General features: G+C 40.2%; 1 protein-coding gene across 1 annotated transcript; it reads right to left on the minus strand.

The window, feature by feature from the left end:
* Positions 1-1,939: 1,939 nt before the first annotated feature.
* Positions 1,940-24,727, minus strand: npr3 (natriuretic peptide receptor 3). Its single transcript, XM_063490663.1, has 8 exons — positions 22,945-24,727; positions 9,637-9,759; positions 7,499-7,674; positions 5,919-6,054; positions 4,340-4,434; positions 4,118-4,250; positions 3,950-4,034; positions 1,940-3,551 (listed from the first exon to the last, which is right to left on the minus strand). The coding sequence occupies exons 1-8, from the start codon at positions 23,603-23,605 to the stop codon at positions 3,440-3,442; spliced, it is 1,521 nt and encodes a 506-aa protein (XP_063346733.1). The 5' UTR covers positions 23,606-24,727; the 3' UTR covers positions 1,940-3,439.
* Positions 24,728-24,827: the final 100 nt, after the last annotated feature.

Raw genomic sequence — 24,827 nt, forward strand, 5'->3', positions numbered from 1 at the left:
GGGCAAAAGTTTTCAAATTGTCTAAGACCTAAACCACCATCTTTTCTGAAACCCAAATAAGTGTTTGTTGTCTAGACCAGTGTTTTCCAACCACTGTGCCATGGTACATATGTGTGCCCTGAGAAAGATTATCTGGTTTCACCTGATTGGTACTCTACCATATTTTAGATCTCACCCTGGGTCAACACCCCTGAATCAAATGATTAGTTCATTACCGGGTCTCTGGAGAACTTCAGGACATGTTGAGGAGGTCACTTAGCCATTTAAATTAGCTGTGTTGGATCAAGGACACGTCTAAAACCTGCAGGACTCCGGCACTCGAAGCCTGGAGCTGGACAACCCTGCTCCAAGCGAACAGGCAGAACAATTACATTCTCTTCCACTAGAGGGCAGTACAACTTCTTGCTCCAATTAAATAGGTTGCCAACTTCCAGTAAAACAGAAGACAAAGAAGAAATTGCATAAAAGTCGTCCTGTGAGTGAGACAACGCAGTGCTTAATAGCAATAGATATTCGAAAAGAAAAAGTAGTCAGTCTGACCTGGGTCCTGGAGAAAATTCCAAACAGGATGAAGGCCCTAGCATGAGTAGTGGTCAAAAGAAGGCAAAAAAGGTATGCTGCATTCAAACTGAGCCAATTCTGCTAAACTATTGCTAAAAAAATTATGCTTTTTGTGACATTTTTGTTTGCTGGTGTGCCGTGTGATTTTCCTAATGTGAAATATGTGCCGTGTCTCCAAAAGGTTGGGAAACACTGGTCTAAACTGAACCAAAAAGTAGAGGGAAAGAAAAGGAAAAGAAATAAGATCTCTTATAAATATCATTAAACACAAAGCACTCAACTGGGGTGGCTGTGGCTCAGGTGGTAGAGCAGATCAGCTACTGATCGGAAGGTTGGTGGTTCGATCCTAGGCTTCCCCAGTCTGCATGTCAAGTGTCCTTGGGCAAGATACTAACCCCAAATTGCCCTCCGATGCGTTCATCGGAGCGTGAATGTAGATATAGTTTGCACTTGCGTTTAGAAATGCTTGCGTGAATGAGGCGTGTTGTATAGAGCGCTTTGAGTACTCTGGGAGAGTAGAAAAGCGCTATATAAGAATCAGTCCATTTACTTGGTTTCAATCACCTTTCAGCAGAATATGTTCAATTTCTTTCTTTTTGCAGTGTATGTTGTAGGTCCCATAGAATATTATTAAGAAATTCCCATGTATTCATATGCATTTGCCATAAAACCTGCCTAATGACAAGTTCTGTTACATCACTGGAATTTACTTCCATTTATATGCTGCTTATCTCGTTTCACTACACAACAGTAAGTCACTTCTTGTCTTCTTCTTTGTCAAAGAAACATATTGTCAGTCGGTATGATATCAAATAGTCTTTAAATTTACTATGAAATGTGATAAACCTGCTCCATCATTGTCTTGTATTATTTGGCAGTGCATATCCTTTGAATGCGCATCAAAAATTCAATATCACTTTTTATTCTCATTATTCATTATTTGCATGTTATTAAAAAAAACAATGTTGATGACATTTCAGACAAACCAAATGTTTAATGACGTAGGATAAACTGTATTCCTAATTATCACAACGTATACTCTAATTAAAATAATATCATAAAAAAATCAACATTAACACTGGCTTATAAACTCAAGAACTCCCTATACTTATATTATAAGTGATACTTGAGAAGTATTTGTAGGGTACAACTGAACTATTAGTGTAGTAAAAGTATGCTTTAGAAATAATCATAACAAGAAAATATAAACTTATTATAAATTCAATATTGAGAGAAATATGTAAAATAATAAATGTTATAATTTACAAGAAATAATTTAAAAACATCACGTTCAATGTTCAGTCATCATAAACAACCACATGCCAAGAGTCATTATAATAATATTACACACAGATTTAAAAAAAAAAAATAACCCAGTGCTTAAGAATAAAATTGTTTTTGTTTGTTTTTTTACGAAATGATAAACAATAAATCAGTTCTTGCTAAAATGATTTTCCCCTGCGTACAACCTCAATAAGTAAGCTAACAACAATATCTATAGGTCTCTTTATTAAACAGCCTGTAGAAAAGAGCTTATTTATGTTACTAAAAAACATGTCTGTACTAATATAAATAAATCACTAACTAATTAATGAATGTCTCAATAATACGCCCTTAATAACAATAACTTACTTCTAATAACTTATTCTCCTTTGGCAAAAAACTTGGCCTTGGTGATCATGTGCTGTTGGGCTCCTGTCCAGATTTGTGTTTACGGACATCAGTTCATTGAAAGTGAGACAAGTGTAAAAAATATCAGGTCGCCTTTCTCTTCTCTTTGCAATTTATTTACAGCCTCAAAGGTGATGTAGACACACACAGAATGAAAGAGAGCACAGAGGAGAACAGCAGGGATGCAGAAAGTAAGTAAATATGAATAACGTATTGTTTTTACTACTTTGGGTTTTGGGGTTGGCTGCTCCTGAGTGTACTCTGTCGTCTCACTTTCACTTTCACATGTGTCTCTTTATGAACCAGGACAGTGTTTCAAAGGGAAGGACTCATGAAATGTCATGTACGAGACGCTTGTATTGCAAGACACAGACAGGAAGTGTGAAGTAATTCTCTGTAATTATGCTTCTATACACATCTTTACAGAGAAAATATTGTTTACTGCTATATTAAAGTTTCATAAAGAACCAGTAACAAAAATGCAACGTAAAGTACACATTATCAGTACAGTAAAAATATCTTTAGTATCTTTTCAGGTGGTGAATTAATTGTATGAGGAATTTTTAAAATAAAATTATTTAAAAGAAAACAATCATTAGAAATCAGCATGATTAGAAAACTGATGGAGCATGATATGTATGGAGGCTACCAGACTGCAGCAATGTTGTAATGAACTGAAAACCTTACAGTATCAGTAGCTCAAGATCAGTAGCTTATCACCTATTGATATAGATCTAGTCTATACCCCTGTAGCTCTGTTATATCCTGAAAGTGTTAAGATGACATTTAGGTTTACTACATTTATACACTGTTTTTAAAACTGCAAGGTAAAATAGATCTCAACAACTCTGCTAGTAGTGCATGCCAATATAGTGTTAAATATGCCGTCTGTTTTGAATTATTCACAGTTAATAGTTAGAATGGTGTGAAGAAGAAGAAGAAGAAGAAGAAGAAGAAATGCATAGAAAAACCTCAAAGAACATTGTGGCCAAATATCATGAAACACCAATACAATCATTTACCTTTGTGTGTGGGAAAATCCAAGTGAGTGGTGCTTTGTGACTGTTACAGCTGTCCTGAGTTATAAGTCAAAACATCAAAGGACACAAAAATGAGTGTCTCATAATTAACACTGTGGGTCTACTGACAGCCACTGCAAAGTCTTTGGTCACATGTGCGATTCTCCATGGACTGTGTCAGCCTCTCATTATGCTGCTGAGAAGTTTGATCTAATGGAGTCTTCTCGTAACTGACGGTGCTTCCCAGAGTCACATTCTTCGCCGTGTGTGCGACGCTCAATGGTAATTCTGTAGTTTTTTCTGCACAAGAAGGATTCAAAATAAAGTAGAAAACGATGTCTTTCAATATGTTTGTTTTTCCTCTAGAATTTTTACTTTAATTCCTCTCTTTTACCATTAAATCATACTCAACAAAGTCACGGAGACCTCTGAAAGCAGGGGCTGAAGTTAAAACGGTATAACATGCAAAATAAGTCAGGAAAATCTAATATGAAAGTCCATCACTTGAGTGTTTGATGATGTGACTGCTGATAAACTCTGAAGTTTTCATTTCTTCCTAATTTCAGTAAGTAAACCAGTTTTGAGTCAGTAAGGTTTCATTTGAAATATAATTCCTGAAGTGTACATAGATTTTATCCAAGGCAAAGTTACACCACAACACGTCACTGTCCAGAAAAGCTGACTAAATAGTTTTTTACCTGAAAAAGTAGAACGCTACGAGGATCACAGCCCCCAGAACAGCTCCAACTATGACTCCAGTCAAAGCCGACACTCCTAGTCCACCTGTTTGGATGAGCACTCATTAGTGAAAACAAACACTGCACCAAAACTATTGTTCATCAATGTCACACGTGTCATTAACATACATTTACAGGGTGTGTCTGATTTATCTGTTTTCTCAGGGTGGTCTTTATCCCCTCCTTTCAGAGTGAAATGCTCAGTGTTGAATGCTGGCAACAGCTGAAAAGTTCCATTTACACCAAAGTAATTGGCCACCACCTGTAAATGAGTCAAATTGTTGTTGTTATTAAGCTGCACAACAAATTCCCAATACGAAGCCTGTTAGAGATCATAGAGCTTCTTCTTACCTCATAGGTTCCTGCTTCAACATTTATCATGGTCATCAAAGAGAAATCTCCATTTCTATCACCATTGGCATCTATAGACACTTGGCCAGCAATTCCTGCAACCCATTATGAAGCAGCATTATTTGACTACAATCCCAGAAATGTAGAGGGAAAGATACCTCACTACCTCATAGTGCATGAAAAGGTTTTTGTTTTGTTTTCCTTTTTGGCATATTTGTCACGTTTACATCTTTTCGATCACAAAATAAATTGTAGTACTAAACAAAGATAACGTTTTTAAATAATCTTCCCAGGAGTGACTAACCTACCAAAATGATTCCAAGAGTGCATCGACATCTCCTCCAGGAGGTCACAAAAGAACCTAGAACAACATCTAAGGAACTGCAGGCCTTCATTGCCTCAGCTAAGGTCAGAGTTCATTATTCAACAAGACACGGAGCAAAAATGGCATCCATGGGAGAGTTCCAAAGAGAAACCAAAAACAACACAAAGGCTCATCTCACATTTGCCAACAAGGGAAAATACTATGTGGACTGACAACACAAAAGTTGAACTTTTTGGAAGGTTTGAGTCCCGTTACACTAACGTAAGACTAACACAACATTTTATAAAAAGAACGTTAGAGCAACAGTCAAACATGGTGGTGGTAGTGTGATGGTTTATGGCTGCTTTGCTGCTTCAGCTGTAATTAAAACCAGGAAGCTCATGCTTACTTGGTTTATGCAGCAGGAAAATGATCCAAAATGCACCAGTTCATCTCTGCATAGCTTAAAAAAAGGAAAGGGTTTGGACTGGCCTCAAAGTCCAGACTTAAATATGATTGATATGCTTTGGCATGACCTTAAACAGGCTGTTCATTGTTGAAAAACCTCCAATATGGCTGAATTAAAACTCTTTGCAAAGAAGAGTGGGGCAAAATTCCTCCAAAGAGTTGTAAAAGACGGGAGTTCTTGCTGTCACTGTGGCAGAGCCAGTTATTAGGTTTAGGGGAAAGTACTTTTTCACATTAGACCACATAGATAACCTCTTCCCTGCTTTATAAATGAAATCATCATTTTAAAATTACATTTTGTGTTTACTCAATGTATATTTGTCTAATGTTAAAATCTGTTTGAGGATGTGAAACGTGTAAATGTGACAAATATGCAGAAATACTTTATTGTAGCGGCCACAGACATAAAGACAGAAGACAAACATAAAGCATGTGGTTCCAGTCATGCTCTGGAAAATTCACTGTAGTTGGTTCAAAAACTGCTTCTCGGATTTGTTTGTTTTCTAGAGAGCAAATGATTTCAGAGCGATCATTATCATTCTGCACAGTACCTGCAGAGGGATCAGTCACTGTATTTTCTGTACAATGGTATATTAATGTCAGTGTTAATTCCACGTCAGCCTGATGTGTTTTTACTCATTTGCATTAGTGGCATTTAAAAGTTCATCCTTCATTGCTTTTGTTTTGTCGATGTGCAGATGTTGCTTTAGAGTTAAGCAAATATGAAGTCTACAAGTTTATATTTGATCATATATGAAATAACATCAGACTAAATTATGGTCACATAACACCATCTGGTGTGTTTACCTTCGAATGTTCTATTCCACATACGTGAGGTGATCTCTGTTCCATTCTTCTTGCTGTACCCATTTTTCATGGCTTCATGCAAGGCGATGGTGTACAGTAACAGGGCATCATGGAACCCCTCAACAAACATGTTGACCTGCCATGAAACAAATTCATGAAGTGACTGTGCTGTTCACATAATCACGATGCTTTGTATACATTTATCTTTTGAAGAACTGACAGATATTTTATATTATCAATTTACTCAATATGCAAATGGTAAAGGGACTGATTCTTATATAGAGCTTCTCTCCCACAGTACTCAAAGCTTAATACAACACGCAACACTCACACAGCACTTTCTTCTCTGATTTTAAGTGCTTACTAAACTAACATTCATACTCCGATGGACGCATCGGAGAGAAACTTAATGTCTTGCCCAAGGATAGTTGACATGCAGACTAGGGGGAGCCAGGGATCGAACCACGAACCTTCTGATCGGAGTCTACCTTCTGAGCTACAGCCACACAAAGAGACTAAGTGTAAGTTTCTTGATGCATGCACAATCATCCAGGAAAGTACATCCCAAAAAGTTGATTCTGTTCATCTGCATCTGTTTTCAGTGGGAAAAACGTTCCATCACTCATCCAAGTGACTTCTTCAGTGACTGAAACCAGCCCACTGAATGAACAGTGGGCTGGTTTCAGTCGTTGTGCAAATGTCCTGTTTATAAGGTTGGAAACCTGCAGTCAGCTGAGACTGAAGAAGTCACCTGCCTGAGTGTTGAAACGTTTCTCCCACTGAAAACGTCCAGATGAACAGAATCAAGTGTAAATTGTTTCTCTAGGTGGTTTTATTATGTAGTCTTAATCTACTTTTAGAACCTCTATAAAGTATCCCATTTTAGGAATTTTCTGTAGTTTAACTTTTAAATATCACTGCGATGTAAAACACATTTGTTTCTGCTAGTCTCTGAAAGAAGTGGTACACACCATTGTATGAAATCTTGCTGCCCCTGGGGCTAAAACTGGAATTCTGGCAGGCTCCATAAGTGAGTTAATTCCCACAGACTCCCATGATGTCATGGTCCTTGGTCTTTGACCCAGTATCTTTAGTTTTATTCTGGACTTATTTCTTAGAAAGTTATTAGATAATGAAGGTTCTAATTCCTAAATATGTTATTTTTTTACTGCGTCCGTTTGTTATTTATAGTTCTTGATTTTTGTGGCTTTATTTTAGTTCCTCTTTTGTGTCCAGTCTGTCTCATCTCTGTGTTTCAGTCACAGTGGTTTGACGCTATATAAATAAAACTGAATTGGAATAATCTTAACAGCAGTTTTAGTGTGAGCTAATATACTAAACTGCTATTTAATATAACACTAGTCATATATTATGACTAGTGTTATATTATTCTAACCCTGGAAATGTCCTGTAAGGTTCCAATTGTCACACGTTTATATTTTTTTTAGTTCTGTTCACTCAACCCTCCAAAATCACGACCTAAACCACCAGATATGAGGCAAACAAATCAGCATTTACGATTCAGTTTTCTTATGCCTTACACTTCTTTGTTTTAGTCTGATATTGATAGACATACTTACATTTTCACAGTCGTTGCAGTCATGAAGCCCTACTTTTTCAAAAGGCATTTTCATTTCTATGGAGAAGTTCTCAAACTCAGGCTTGACAGTTCTCAGGAGAGTCACAGTGTTCAGAGCAGCGTAGGCTTGCCTTGCATCATTGTCATTTTCATCACCTCTCTTCCATGAGCCATTGCCTAGAATTTAGGTTTCCAGGGACAAAAAGAGCTACATTTACCAAATAATTTACCAATGTAATGCTTTGCTTGTTACATAGAGCATGCTAGATACATTTTACATACAAACCCCATCAAATTGAACCTGTGAAGTAGAACTAAGAACTACTGAGAGTCTTTCTTTAATCGTTTCACATCTACTGATGCCTCACAAAGAAGAGAACTTGTGCTAGATCAATAAAATTGAATTAAAGTGAACTAAAGTAGTCTGCAGTTATTCTAATTTGAATGAATTAAATGGGTAATATCACTAATATCCATCCATCTATCCATTTTCTTCCACTAATCCAAGGCCGGGTCGCTTGGTCAGCGGCCTAAGCAGAGAAGCCCAGACCTCCCTCTCCCTGGCCACCTCCAGCTTGTCCGGGGAACACCAAGGCATTCCCAGGCCAGCCAAGATATAATCTCTCCAGCCTGTCTTGGATCTCCCACGGGGCCTCCTCCTGTGAGACATGCCTGGACCACCTCAACCAGAAGGCGCCCAGGAGGCATCCTTGTCAAATTCCCAAACCACCTCAACCAGTTCCTTTTGATGTGGAGCAGCAGCGGCTCTGACTGAACTCCTCACCCTATCTCTAAGGGAGAGGTAACTCGTCCCTGACCCGGAGCCTCATGAACCTATGGGGGCGTGGCAGTAGCACGCAACGACCACTTCAGACTAAATGATGTTGTTTTTGTGCTTTTTATCACACACACATTTATACATCAAGTTACTTTTTGCACAACGCTCAGTCTTTTCACTTTATGTAGTCCTGTGTTGACTGTCTGTTGTATGTAGCACCATGGCTTCGGAGGAACGCTGTCTCGTTTCACTGTGTACTGTACCACTGCACATGGTTTTACTGACAATAAAGCCACTTGACTTGACTTGAGTGGGCACTCCATCCTTTTCCGTCTGAGGACCATGGCCTCAGATTGGAGGTGCTGATTCTCATTCCCTCACGTATCCACGAGAGGATAAAGAGCTGGACCAGTATTCTGTGACTGGAACGAAAACTGCATTGTTTCTCCTGTATCCGAGGTTCGGCTAACAGACGGAATCTCCTTTCCAGCACCGTGGCGTAGACTTTCCCGGAGAGGCTGAAGAGTGTGATCACCGTATAGTTTCAGCACGCCCTCCAGTCCGTCTTCTAAAAGATGGGAACCACCACCCTGGTCTGCCAGTCCAAAAGTACCACTCCCGATCTCCATCGTAGAGGCTTGTCAACCAAGGCAGCTTTACAACATCCAGAGCCTTCAGGAACTCAGGGCGACTCTTGTCCACCTGAGGAGCTCTGCCACCAAGGAGTTGTTTAACTCCCTCAGTGACCTCACTCCCAGGGATGGATGAGTCGTCCCCCTCGTCCCCAGACTCTGCTTCCTCTACAGAAGACATGTCATGGTATTAAGGAGGTCCTCAAAGTATTCCTTCCACCGCCTGAATCCTCAGTTGAAGTCAGCAGTGCTCCACTTGTACCCCTCCTGAGTCGCCTGAGTTTGCCAGAAACTCTTCAAGGCAGTCCACAAGTCTTTTTCCATTGCCTCTCCAAACTCCTCCCACACCTGAGTTTTTGGTTCAGTCACTGCCCAAGCTGTGTTCCGCTTGGCTTGTCAGCACCTGCCTCTGAAGTCCCACAGGCTAACCAAGCCCGATAGGACTCCTCCTTCAGCCTAATGGCTCCCTTCACCTTTGTCCATCTGGTTTGGCGGTTACCACCATGCGGGCATCAACCACCTTGCATCTTATTTTCCGCACACTTGGAAGGAGAGGTGCAATCTGCAACTTTACCTCTATTTTCCATTTATACATATACAGAAATGCACTGCCTTACTTAACTGGTACACACTTTAACAAACCTTGACAGACAACGCCAGTGCTGTCTAATAATTATTTACCTTAAATATGTAATTTAGACACATTTAAGGTAATGGATGTTAACTTACCATAAGAAGAGGCATTAAAGAGTTCAACATTGAAGAATATGCATTTGCCAGTTGTCATCTGTCTTTTGTGTGCAGCCAGCATGAGCTCTCTTATTTTGTCTGCTCCCATGCACATAATCACCACTGCAGAGAAAATCAGACAGAGACAAAAAAGTCATTTAATAGGCTCATCAGTTTATTTGGACACAATAAGTTGTGAAAAGGGAAAATTAATTTAGGTAAGCTTTAGTGTAATTTACATTAAAAGATAACCCAAGCTCAACAACTAATAGTAAAAATAATAACAATTCAGTCAGATCACAGTTGGGTGGGTGGTGTGGTTTTGCCACACTTGTATACATTTTTGCATTGTGTGGCAAACAGTCATCAAATAATCGTCGTTCCTGATAGATTTTCATTCCAAGCACATCAGATATTTAATGCATTTCATTTACTGTGTAGCCAGTTACAATTTTTCTCGATGTGGAGGTTAGTGCTCCACAATAGCATGTGTCCAGTTCAGAACTGTTACCAACAAAATCAAACGCCCCACATGTCCCAGATGTAATTCTTTTTTGAGGAGCATATCATGTTAATCAAATTCTAACACACATACCTCACATAGCTTCAAATGATGAAAAGAACCATCAAAGTGAAAACAGTAAGAAATTTACCACAAGCCTATCTCCAGCACAGCTGCTGATAATTATCACTGTAAGCATCAGGCCTGATGTGCACGTATACACGGAGCGCTCCGTGGAGTATTTCCAACAGTGTGTTGCTGGTTGCACAAAATGTAACCAGTGGATGTGTGGTGTGTAATCCTGGATGCACGTCACTCTGATTAGACCCTGCAGATGGAGCAGATACTGGACCAGCTGCCGTCAGAGACAGCTGGGTGAAGCTAATCAGCTGATGGACTCCATGCAGTGTGCTGCTTTGGGGCCACATTGGCACAATCAGTGCTGTTACTTAAACTGTATATTTTCAGTTTAATCAGTCATTTTAGTCAGACACCGTCCTCACATCTGATGGAACAGATAAGCTTTTAACTTAATCAAGCCGTCTGTACAGACTGCATCATGACTCATATTTCATTTCAAAACGTGATTCGATCTTCAAGATGAAGAACTTTCTGATCTGCACAACAGACTAAGCATTTAGATACACACTAATGAACTGTAAGGAAAAGATTCATTACAGCAGCCCAGCTTCTTCCATTTCTCAGTATTTGGTGTTCATATGCAGATGTGGACAGGGGCCAGCATGGTACCAGCTGAGCATGCCTGAGAACACATCCTACAGAGGAAGGTGCTCAGGAGGTATGTTGATCAGATGCTGAACTGCACAGCTGACTCATATCAACACAAACAACCAGGACTTCAAGTTGTCTCCAGATGTACAAGCTCCTGTTTCTAAGATGAAGTTAATACACTACATAGATGAAACCTATATTTCGTAACCTTTATATACTTAATATAATTTGTTGGTTTACCATCTCAATCATTGCCAAGGGCTTGGACTGTAGAACAACCAGGAAAACACACAACACATCAACTACACATTTAAATTTAAATAGTGCACTCGAAGCATTAAGAAGCTGCGTACCGATGAAACACACTCAAAGTTGGTGCAGTGGGAGAAATCTAAGGTTCACTGTTCATTGTGCCTTTCGCAGGAACAACACTCCAAGACTCCTGCACTTAGGGACGCACCTCACTTGCTTTTACTGTATGTAACTGTATCCACTGCCACTCATTATCATTTGATCAACATTATTGGATTATTTGGATCATTATTATTATTATTATTATTATTACTGGATGTTTCAAGTTCTGTCGAGTAGTGGACTTCTATAAAATTGAAACTGGTACTGGTGATTTTCTCCAAAGCACTTTCTAGTAAAAGTCTCATTCGTCCAGTCTCACAGTCTCATACCAGGACTTTAGTCCAAAACTAAAACAGCTGCACTGGAGGCAACTTGTCTCTTGAAGGCAACTTCAGCATCTTGTCTCGGAGGAGCCAGCGATCCTTCTTTCACAACCAAAGCAGTTGCATTGTGCAGACCATTACAATGCAGAGTTTATATGAGTCCTACATTGTTTCACTTTTTATAAGAAGTACCAGCTGCTGTCTCCAAATTTAGAAAAAAAACCCAAACAGGAAGTGCTTGGTGGCCTGACACACTAATATGCCCTGAGAAAACAGAGGCATGTGTGTAACCAGTAAACCATAACAAGCTGATTAGAGGACATTTTAGTTTAAACACAACACAACTGTGTCTTTTTCCCTTTTGCTCTTTGGACAAAGCTGTGATGTCCGTGGCATGGGTAAGCACATGCTTTGGTAGACTGGTGCTGAAATGGGCCAAACGGCAGGTGTTCCTACTGATGGCTGTCCAAATGTGATGGGGAAAAATGCTGGAGATTTGATGCAGAGAAAAGATAAAATGACTAAAATAAACCCAGAACTGATATTGGTATTATGCATTGTATTATCCACCAGGAGGAGTCGTATATGTCAGTGCTAGAAATGGACCACGCTACGTTTTTTACAGTTTGATTCACTGCAAGTCAGGATCAGTGCTGGATTTGTATTTTTCTCAAAAGAAAAAAGCTTTACACACATACAGTGTGGAGACATTATTGTAGCGTCTTTAACTTCAAATATAAAACGTTTGATCCTGTTGTGATTTGGTGCTGTACAAACTGAACTGAGACATGCTCAGAAGATGCTGGTTCTCTTTGGATGCACCTTCATGTGTAACTTCATCTCAGCGACTAAGTTTAACAAATACAGATGCAGCTTCTTCTCATCTGTCGACGCTTTGTATTTTGACGTCAGACATTAGTGCATTTGTTCAAGCTCCAAACAGAATTCTGGAGTTAAAAAGTGCAGAAAAAGTCACTAAACTATGAGTGAAACAGCAACAGCACTTTGTGAGCAAGTGTGCACACTTTATTCACACTTGTGGAATACTGATTTAATATAAAATTAAATTATTTTACATTTGAGTTCAGAGATTGGTCTTCACACTCCAACACGCTGGAACGAGTTACCAGAACCACGTAGTCAGTGTTTCTCCAATGCCTTTGAAGTCAAAACTGACCACTTTTCAAATTGTAATTGTAATATTATTATTATTATTATTATTATTATTATGATTATTATTATTCAATTCAGCAATGTAAAGTCCTCGAAAACTAGAAAAAAAATTATTAATCAAAATAATAGAGTTCATATAATGCACCTTGATTTGCGTATTAATTGCAGGAATTTAAAGATAATCATCTGAAGAATTTAAGAAATCCATGTTAGTAAAGAGACTCCTCACTACTCTGTAGACCGCAGAGCCTTTTCTGTTTACTTTAATTATTTAATGATCAAAATGAATGAAGTGAGCCGAGGAGGAAAAAGTCAAATGTAACGAATGATTTTGCTGGGTTGTGTAAAAGGGTTTTTTTCCCTCTGGTGTCCCAGTGATTAAAAATAAATAAACCAACAAACACATGGCTGCACAAACAAGGCTTGCAATTGAAAAACAGTAACCCCAGCGCCCCTTCTAATAAGGAAGATTCAGAGTCTCGCTGGAACATTCCTCACAACTCTGTCACTTAAACACACCTCCTGAAATATCCCTTGAGTCAGTGGGACAAACTTCACCTCAGTACTGCCAGCACTGTAGCACCCTTTAATTACACTGAGCTCTACACACACTACTGGCCCTGTATATGCTCTGCAAGCCATTCCACGGGGCAGCGCTTGCAGCCAGCAATATTTCAAAACTTCTGGATTTTCCTTTTTGCTGGAGCGCTGATGCTCGTTACAAATGAACTCAGGAATGGGCCAGCACATGGAGCACTTACTGAGTGCTCACACTGTATTTCAGATGCCCTGCTTTCACTGTTAGCTTTCGAACTAGAACATAGTGAAAATGGGCAGAGGCAAATTGTAATGCCATTTCCATAAAACAACAAGTAGTGATGTTGGATGTGCTTGTCAGACAGGTGAACGGGATAAGGAAAAGAAAGGAAGGTGGAACATAAATATATATATGTAGGTCAGTTAAACAGAGTCCTTAAAATACAGAAATCAATATTTATTTCCTGACTAACTGTTTCTCCTTATTATTATAGTCCTGGGTACATCTCACTGTCTGAACCTTTCAGCCTGATCATCAAGTCACTTGTGGTCGTAGACTCAAAGTGGATCTTGAGTCCTACCGGAGCCCTGGAGCAGTTCTGTCCTTCATACAGATTCAGGATCGGAGTGCAGGTCTCGCATGGACTAACACTGGAAATGAACCAATCACAAGAAAGGTGCTTTATTTTCAGTTTGTGTTAGAATCTTTATGATGTGATGTTCCTGCTACAAAATCATCTATAACAAATAGTTTGGGTTTTTTGTTTGCATACGTTGGGAGAAGCACATAGTTTTGAATTATTGGAGATAAATTATCTCTATTTCAGGGGCGGGACCACGCCTCCAAACATGCCCCTTCCGGGTCTTCTCTATATATGACCCGCACCCCCCACCCCAGTTTTACAAGCTGTTCGTTCGCGTTTTTGTGCCCCACCCTTTACATCGCTCATTAGTACACGGGGAGATCTGCCAGGCCCGGGAGCCGCCGCCAGTCCCCATCGAGGCCTTCAACAAACCGCAGCTCAATTCTTGATTAAGCCATTCGCCTTTATCTACTGAAACGCTGCCAAACCTGAAACAAGGACGTGGGCCCAGCGAGTGAGCCTGCACTGTAAGCTGAAAATGGCGTTATGTGATGTAACGGCAGCTCCCTAACAGTTTTGCATGTCTTGCACTTAAAACTGATCCACCGTTTTCAGTTTTCCCTATTTGCCTAAATATGTCCTCTTTCCACTTTCTAGTTCATTTCCCAGTTATTTAAAATAGAAACTTCAACATTTTTAAATTTCATCCATTTCTGATGGTAAAAACATCTTACATTGTAATTTTATTTGCATTTCAAACTGAGTATAAAACAATTAATTTTTTCAATTTTCAGGAAAATCAAACTAAAGGATCAAATTCCAAATGACATCATCTCAAAAAACTGATCAAATCTGAGAAGCTGAATCGCCAGATTATAACGGGCAAAGCTGACGACAGCCTGAAACTGAAGCTGATAAACATGCGATTCACTGCGTTTAATATTCATGGTTTAAAAGTAGCATGAATGAAGCCTTTAGAAAAAATAATATTACTCTTCAAATCTGTGCTTCACGCTTCATTCAACATAGAAACATGACACCCAGCTTGACTTAAGGTTTTATTGTACAATATCAGCTCCGGAAAGTTGGGACACGGTCTAAAGTAATAACTCAACATTTGGTTCTCAATCAAACAGAGAAAACATATCAAATCTTTAAACTTTTACAGTTGATGAAAATCTCATCAGTGTCTTATTTTTCAATGGCAACACATCTGAGAAAGCTGGAAGAGTATGAAGCAAACTGCATATGTCAACGTTTACCTGAAGTGGATCTGAATCTAGTGTTGTATACCACAGCCACAGCTCCATCCATAATGCAATTACAAACACACAGGCACTGCTTTTTCCAGACCTGGTGGAGAGAAACTGATGGCTGATGACATATTATTAGTTGCCTACGGTAACCTGAACATGTAAAGAGGAGCAGATAGTGCCCAGGAGGAGTATTAATGTCATGGTAGTGTTTCAATTTTTGTAGTTCTCACCACCATTCCTAGAGGAACTGATGAGCTTGGACTGATGAACTGAGACTGTAGTTAAGCTGTAACATAGGTCATAAACTTTTTACTCTAACAGTAAAGAAACATTTTTTCTTTACTGTGTAGATAAAAAATACATAGTTTACATTTTTAGAAAAACACAAGAAACAATGTAGAACCAGGTTAGCAGGCTTTGTTTTAGAAAACACCTGTTCGGTCTCACGTGATAAAATACCTAACCATGGTGTAATTCCTATTAGCAATAAGAACAACAGGAGACACCCAGAGAGGAGGCAGCGTTTAGCATTTAGGATAATATTAGCATATGTTAATCACATAATTTAACACTGATAATTAATGTTATTGCTCTACAGGTATTGCTTCCTATAACGATGGCAGGTAAAGCTGGATCATTTTTAAACTGCAACATGAAGTCCAAGATAACTTTGGGCGATACGTAAACATGTTCCAACCCAAAATCGTCAGTCGCACATGCGCAGACTTTTTGATGGGCGGAGCAATGTAATCATGCACGGACTCATTTGTGCATTTAGAACACAGAAGAAGTCCAAACATGGATGAACTAATTGCCAAATTGCACACTGGAGGAGAAGGCGCAGATAGAAATGGACTGTTACCTCAGCGAGGAGGTCATAGACGGAGAAGACGATCCACTGGTTTGGTGGAAAATACATGAAAAATGTTTCCCGTTGATGTCACACATGGCACAGAAATATCTGTGTACACCAGCCACAAGCACACCTTCAGAACGCGTCTTCATCACCGCTGCTAATATTGTTAACCACCTGTGCACACTGCTGAAACCTGATGAAGTAAACATGCTCGTTTTCCTGTCACAGAATTTATAAGTTTTGTTTAGAGGGAATATTTGACCTTCTTTTCTTGTTTGTTTCAGTATTAATGTAGATACTTTTTGGATTATGTATGTATGTATGTATTTATTTATTTGAGACGCGCCGAATTGCACAGAAAACTTAACTTTACGTCAGAGATCTTTTTTTAATGTTCGCTGGAACAGACGTTTTAATTTTGTATTTATTTGTTGTTTGGTCGAGTGTGTCAGACAAACACTGGAACGACCTGTAAACACGTTAAGAGTGGAAAAAAGAAGCCAGTTTCTGTCACAACGGGACTGAACGGACTCACGCGCAGGCTCTGAATGGAGAACACAAGAGTCTTTATTTACAGCAACATCAGGTGATCTATTTACAAAGTGGGGAAGGACGGGCTCCGGGGATCCACACACGAATGGGGGAAAAGACGCTTGAAGTCCACACACACTCCACACTCCGTCCACGCTCCACGCCTCACGCTCCTCTTCACACTCCACAGAAAACACAAAAGCTCACTCCAAACTTCACACACTCGATCGCTCAGGTAACACAGGGGTTGGTCCAGGAAATCTGTTCACAGAGACATGAAAGGATGACTACAGGTAGATCGCTAAGAAAACACGAGAGTAAACTGAGCTGGGGTTTACACTGACGAGAGTCGGCAACGGTCTACTGACGAGAAGCACAGTGCTGCCATCTTATAAAGGGACTGGAACACTGTCGGGTGATGAGTCACAGGTGTGTGATTGCGACCAGGTGCGTGGGCCAAGGGCAGGAGCCCACAGGTGAGCTCCGCCCAGGCGGAGGGAGGAGGGAAAGAGAGGAAGGGAGAGAGCAGGAACAAAATCAAAACAAACACACATGTAGCCAAACTGAGCCGAGCGGGTAGGCACAGGGACCCTGACAGTTTATCTTCGCTTCAATCACCACTATTGTGGTTTTTATTGATATATAATGCTTTTTTTTTCTGAACATAGGCTGCTGCTGTTCTTTCTTTCTGTTATGAGTCTGAGGAAATGAATCTCTGCATTTGGGCGCACTCTGAGGAGGAGGCTGTTAAAACAGCGTGTTTATTTACTTCTGTTGACTGCTTCTGTTAGCTTCAACCAACAGTATTAGCAAACTTACTCATGGACAAATAAATAAATAAATGGCTCTTGTAAAAACTATCAACGATAGGGCAGCCTATTGTTGATACATTCGCCCAATCACCCAACCTTAGTGCAAGCACATCACAAGATATTGTGAAATATCAATGTCTACAGCCTGAATCTCATACATTCTACAAGAGCCTGAGGTTATGGTTAGGTGAGGAATATACGGCTGGAACGTGTTACCGCGGGAGTGTCATTCTAATCCATTTCATCCACAATCCAGCAAGTAGCATAGGAACGCGGAAGGTCACCTTTCGCGTTCCCATTGAATGCCTCGGGACGTGACAAATTGTCGGTATATTAGGCGTCGGGAGTGAGAACGGGCTGAGGTCGTGACATACCTCCACCAGCTGAGCCAAGGCAGCATGGATGCATGCCTATATATCGTTCAATCATGCTCCAAATGTTGCAACAGAATTTGAGACCAGACGATATTTCTTTGGTCTTCTAACGGAAGTCTTCTAGCTAATGGAAGCACCTGTCATCATATTAACTGATATGGGGGACAGGTAACATCTGAAAATAACACTAACTCTATTTTGAGTGATTTCATCAAAATGTACTAATTGGCTTTCATGAATAATAAAATGGGATTACCTGTGAGACAGCTTTACACCTCGACTCTTACTGCTGAGCCGTACTGTTGGAATATATGCAGAATGTATTCTGATGCTATCAAAATAAGAACGGTCTGTTCTGAAAAACACATCAAGCGTTGGTATGTTGCTCCAAAACCTCTTTATGTTGTTGTCCATTAAAAGTTAAGGTAAATTCACAACAAAAGCAGATTAAAGGTTATTAAAGGATAAACCGACCCGTTGGGTCTTTATAAATATAGTAAAGGAACACAAAACTCAAAATATCACAACACAAGAATCTGATTCTGTGGCTTTTCCAAGTAGAGACATGGATGTGGGGTGGTTGTAGCTTAGGAGGTAGAACAGGTCATCTATGAATTAGAACATTGGTGATTTAATCCCTGGCTGCTACAGTCAGCATACCCAATGTCTTTGAGCAAGATCCTATCCCCAAGTTTCTCTCCAGTCCATCCAGAGAGGGATGTTGGAAAGTAAACCCTTAACCATAGAAAAACCTCATGAATGGGTGAAAGAGATATGTTGTATAAAGTGTTTTGCGTGCTCAGAACCAGCCCATTTACCATTTACCATTTACCAGTACTACAGATAAGAAGCTAATGACTCGGCAAATCCCTTTGAGTAAGAACTTTGCAGCACTGGGGAGAAAGAGCACCTTTTAACCGGAGCTCTCTGTCAAAACAGGCCTCAGTGAGGGCAGGCATTTGACATTTGAAAAGTTGCAGCATCAAACAAGAAAGCAGAGAGATAAGCACAGAGAGTCTAACCACTAACAGCAGAAAGCACAAAGCACACACAAAAGTCTGTACCAGCTGAGGTCTTAATGCATCGATCATCCAGGTAAGGATATCCCAAAACTGGACGTGGTGTTTTCACAAAACGCTTTTCAGTAATGATGGGAAGTCCCCCAGCAGCCGGAGCTTATATCAGAATAACTAAGTTCAAAGTCACCATCACTCAAAAGGAAAGACTGAAGCTCGATTTTGAAAGTAGATGACTATCTCCTGGACACCTAAAGGCTTTGAATCCCATTCTATTTTAGGAAACTGCGAGAAATGCAAGACAGTATGAGGTCTTTAAGATATAACTGACCTGATCATTCAGGACTGGATGAAGAAGGATTTTAAATTTAATTTGAGACTCAGTAAGTCAGTAAAGAGAAGCTCATATGGGAGAAATATGAGCTCTCTTTTTAGTTCCTGTTATTATTCTGATCTTATAAAATGGCAACCAATACTACATTATTATTATTAAGGAGTTCCTATTACTGAATGAATAACGATTGTCATTGGCTTCACTCTGAGAGTCACCACTAAGCAGCATATTAATGATGTTACATTTGTGCACATTAATTGGATACAATGTGGTCAAATGTCTGTGTTTGTTGTATCCCCCTGTCTGTTGTGATCAGTGCTGGGGTCGTCATGGGTTACACACATTACACAACACTGTTCTTCACAGTAATGCAGTGTGTTACTTAATTACTACCAGGAGAAAATAATTTGTTATGCTACTTGTTATATTAGTGTTGCATTTCTCCATAAGATGACCTGAAACACATTTAAATCCAAAGTCCAGTCCTAATGAGAACACACACAGGTAGAAAACAGAGGCTGCAGTCCAACTGCTCACCTGTTTGTTACCTGTTGAAGTTCAGGCTCTGGCTGCTGGGGTAGGGTCAGCATTCGCCCACTCTAACATCACTTGGCTAGCTTAGCAATTAGCATGGCGTCTGTGCAGATGGATGCAGCTTGCACTTTACCGTCGTGTTCTCGTCCTTTTATGTAGTAAAAGTAATGTCCATATCCATGCTGTAGACTGCAACACGCAGACTGAAATCAGCTGATTGTAGCTCGAGTGCATGTCACACTGATAAGCAGACTAACTATTAACCCGAACTGAACTACTGCGACTCAGCTCTCTGCAAAACTGAGTCCCATCCCTACTGTTTATACAAGATATTTGGACATTATTAGTGTTTTAGCAGTAATAACTCACTATTTACCACAGACGTCATTATTTTCTTATTGCTGATCAAGCATCTCTGTGCTGTCAGGTGAAAGCAACACCATACAGCACACAAAAAATAACTAATAATATGTAATTATTATCAAGTTGACCTGTTCATGTTGGTGCCAGGACACCACTCTGGATTGTTTGGGCCCATCCTGAGCCCTGGTGATATTTCGCAGTACAATAGTTACTTTGCAGGCTGTAACGCTGCGCTGTCTCTGAGTGACAGGCCAACAACACCATTTATAAGATCATGTTGGCAGCTGTTTTACACTGAAGTAGTTGTTCATCTTGAACAAGTTGTATAATATGCAACAGTCCATGTTTGTGGGCATTTCTGGTCTTCTGAACTCTTCATACAGAGTTTTGTGTAAAAACTGATCATGTCCTACAAACGTGACTATGACATCATAACAGATGAGAGTAGCAACTGAGTGCCAGCATGGGAAAAAGCTGAGAGCTGTCACCGCATCATCTGACATGATGCCTCTCACTGGAAGCTAGTTAGGAAAGTAAAGATTTACATTTCTTAGAAAAACCTGCTGTGTTCACATTGGTTATTGATGTTTTTGTGTAGCCGTACATGAAACATGGAGGAGCGTTCAGCTCTGCCCACTGCTTGGCTGTTGAATCCCATAAAATATCTCAAACTCATGTCTTGCTATCAAGTGCACTTAGTCTCTCGTCACCATTTAAAGTTTATCACAGGCAACTTTTTAAGACACCGGCGCAGCCGCTACTCTGATATGGTTCCACTTCCTCGGGGGCTGTCGTGACCACAGCAGCGGTGCCAACAACCTGCTTATCAGTATTTTAGCCTCGCGCTTTAAGCACATATCACATGGGTTCAAATGTGCTGAGTGAGTCCCTGGCTTGATTGCTGGGTGGCCATTTCAAGTGGCAGTTTTGATTTTAATGGCTCCATGCAAAAACACCTCTGGACACACTTGCAGAGAAGAAGCTGTGTGACATAGTGATGAGCAGTGAAACACAGTGATACAGCAGCAAACAGAGCAATCATGTAGAAATGAAAGCATACACGATGCTAGTTGGCTGGTGTGGTTCGAGGTGAGTTGGAAATGTTCCTGGAGAGAAGAAGGAGTCCAGATTGTCAAGTGAGAAGCAACAAAACCGTTAGACACGAGATGATGGACCATGCAGACAGCATGCAGGATGTTATGTAAGTCTGTCTAAGCAATGGAGGCAGTGGGCGGGGTGAGGACAAACAAATACACACATGCCTATCACCACCGATAGCTTGTGCTACACGAGGGATGTTTGCTTGGATCTGAAGAGGAACGGGCTGAAAAATCACGCACTGCTTTTTAAAGTATTTATTAATGTTTTCAGAGCTGTGAGGAATCACTGCAGAAGCAGCAGAATTATATCTGACAGGGTTTCTCTCAGTTACAGGACGGCTTCCTTCTGTATTCATCTTAATTTTCTAAAAACACCAGAGGTCTTTAAAAATCCGGGATTATGACTGGATACATTATTATAGATGTTATATTATATTATTTACTGTAGATAGTGTCATGCAAAAGAATTTGACTTTCTGATTCCTTAGATTTTTGCATATTTATCACCCATGATTCAGATGAAACAAATTTTAATAAGATAACATTGTTGGTTTTTAATAATGATTTCACTGTAAGATTAAACATATCAGATTTGAGTGTGGACTTTGAATAGGCCACTAAAAAACCTGTTTCTTAAAAACTATTCAGAAGAAGACACTCTGTGTGTCCTGCTGCAGGACATGAGTGAGCAAACTGACACTGTCCTAGAATTCATGGTTCCACTAATTACATCCAGATCCTGAAGCATGAAAGCAACCCCCGAACATCACACCACCACCACCATGTTGGACTGTTGGTGTGATGTTCCTGTTATGAAATGCTGTCTTAGTTTTACATCAGCAGTGATGTCCACAGACTATTTCCTCCAAAAATCATCAAACATCATCGTGTTTTGGCCCATGTGAGATGAGCCAGCGTTTCTCCTGGAAATCGCCCGTCGATGCCGTTTCGCCGTCTCTGTCTTATTGTTGAATCACAAGCTTTGACATTAAAGGGGTGTGGCTAAGGAAATCGAACCCAGGTCTTCAAAAATGATGTGGTTAATCACATGACTCATGATTTAACAAATTGGGGCGATTACTTTTTTTAATACACAGGACCAGGTGGGTTTTTTAAATCATCATTTAAAAACTGCATTTTAAATTTGTCTAATATTAAATTTGTTTGATGATCTGAAACATGAAAGTTTGAGAAATGTGCAAAAAAGTAAAAATGCTTTTTCACTGTATTGTCTAGTATCATTTCTGAAGCACTGCCTTTTGTTATGTGAATAGTGTAGTAAGAGAACAGGACAGAACAGTGAATAAGAGGAAACATCTCTCACAGCGTCAGGTTGCTTATTGTGTCTGATAAAACCTTTAGTTGATTCAGTGAACTGTCAGTTAATCCCTGTGCATGAGCAGATCGTGGTAATAATGCCATTTATTGCGTGTACTGAAAGGCTGCTGTGGAGGAGGAGATTAAAAGAGCCACAAGACTGACCGGATTCAGACTGCTGAAGCTGAAATGGGCTGAAACGTGAAACTTGGATAGTTGTTAATGTACAGACTGTGAATACTAGTGTGACAGTGCAGGTATATACTTGTACTTACATTTTCTGGCAGTGGCTAATTTAGCCCATTATGATTGTTTCATTCACTGAAATCTGCTTTAGTGGAGGACTATGAAGTGTATGTACAAACTGATATGTCAGATAAATGCAGGCTTGTGAGGGGCACATCAGTGTAGGGCTCATTTGTTTCATCAGCTGAAACTCACTGGCTTTCATACAGAACACAGACAATATATAGTCTACACCAAGCTATGAATGATGGTTAGCTGTCAGCCAAATCCAGTGACGATGACCTTAAGTCAAGACTTATTTCAGCTGTAATTAAGCGCACTGTAGACACCGTCTAATTAAAGTGAGTAAGCGAAGCTGCTTTACCTTCCATGTCATTGATGCTTCGCAGCAGCTCGTCAGTGTCCAGGGGTTTGTCTTCAGTTAACACGTAGCTTTCAATGTTATAGTTACTCATCAGATGGTATACTCCTTCTAACGTGAAGTAACAGTTGCGCTGCTCTCGGTCGTCCTCGAAGACCAGCAGAGCGCTCTTCCAGGTGAAGTGTTCAAACATCGCCGTGAAAGTCTCTGCCATTTTCACGTATGACGGGGCGATGCGAGTCAGGTGGGAGTATTCTTTGTTCTTGTTCGCGAAACCCGTGGCCAGGGCACCTGCCGAGATCACCGGGATGTTCCAGTGGGACGCCAGCCTTACCACTGCCGCAGCCTCGTACTCGCACACAGGACCCAGGATCAGGTCGGGCTTCTGTCCGCAAGACCTGTCCGCTAATGTGAAGAAAGCATCATAGAGGCAGTCGGAGTTTTCAAACTGGATGTTGAAGTTGAACCCGGAGTACTGACCCCCGTCTGCCTTCAGTCTCTTTTGTGCGTAACGGATCGCCGGTGCGACTCGTTCATATGAAAAAAGATAAGAATTATTTTGTGGCAAAAATACCAAAACATCTATGTCCTCGGTGATGGTGTTTGTCAGAACTGGGCTCAGGGCTACCAAGAAATAGACACATAGTGTTCTCAAATGTGGCATGGTAGCACTTCCTCTTCAAGACACAGCCAAAGACTTTTAGAGAAATATTCTTCCAATGTTCCTTCCCTCAAGTTGGCTCTGGGCAGCGCACATAGAGCTGCAAACAGAAAGCCCTCTGTCGTTAGTAAATGCCTTAATAGTAAATAACTGTATTTGTCTTTTGGAGAAGCCAATCTGTCAGAATGGGTGTGTTTTATTCTGCATTTAGAGTCGCTTCCCAAGCTCCTGAACCTGTTCAAACTATTTTCTCAACAGTTGATCGTGCCAGGCTCGGAAATTCTTCCAGCTCAGTCAACAGCCATCATACACGCTGGCTCCGGCCTGGAGTTTAGAAGCGTCTTTTCAGGATTATTCATGCGTCATCGGAGCGCTGCCCACCTCCTTCTTAAAGCTACACCGCTCCCGAGCGCACAATGAGCCACTTCAACGTAGCGTGACTTAATGCGCTCCAGTTAATGCAGATGACGCTCTTTACTTTTTGTTGATCAAGCTCTAACCATCTGTAACACAGCTATAGATCATTTATTTAGACAGGGTTTAATTAATAACAACACAAGCCATCAAACTGCAGGTGTGCATGGACTCTGCAGTAACCAAGATTTCTGTACAGACATTTTCTGCATTAGTAGCAAATAAGTCGAAAGACTGGTGGAAAAATGTGACCAAAAATTAACATTTTGATGTTGATGGTATACAAACGATTTAAATGAAGCCCTACGATCTTTATTTTTTTTTAAACCTTGGCAGTGGACTGGCAAACAAATCATTTTAAGCTCAGCAGTGCATGCTTACACTGCTGACAAACCTCTTGCAAAAACACCGTACACCATAAACAACAGTATAAACGACATATTACAAGTCATATCCGTGAGAAGCAGGAAGAAACCCAGCAAAGATCTGAGAGATGCATCTGACCCTCCAGTGGATCCATCTAACGTCACTGAGGCCTCATCAGAAATGGTCCCAGTCAAAGTGTGGTTGTCAAGAAGCCATTCTTAATGATACAGGGAGGAAAGGCTGAGGTGTGCCAAATGACTCCAGAACAAGAAAAAACAAGATAAGGACAAACATAAAGCAGAGATGTGTTTCTGTCAGAGGGGTTAATCACTGACAGTGATTTAAAAAGATGCAGTTCATTTTCCTTGTTTAAAAACATGTTTAAAAATAGAGTATTAGAAAAATATATAAATCAAGAATGAAAAGAGCAATAATAATAATACTG

Source organism: Pelmatolapia mariae, linkage group LG12 (genome assembly GCF_036321145.2).
Source record: "Pelmatolapia mariae isolate MD_Pm_ZW linkage group LG12, Pm_UMD_F_2, whole genome shotgun sequence".
Classification (NCBI taxonomy): domain Eukaryota; kingdom Metazoa; phylum Chordata; class Actinopteri; order Cichliformes; family Cichlidae; genus Pelmatolapia; species Pelmatolapia mariae.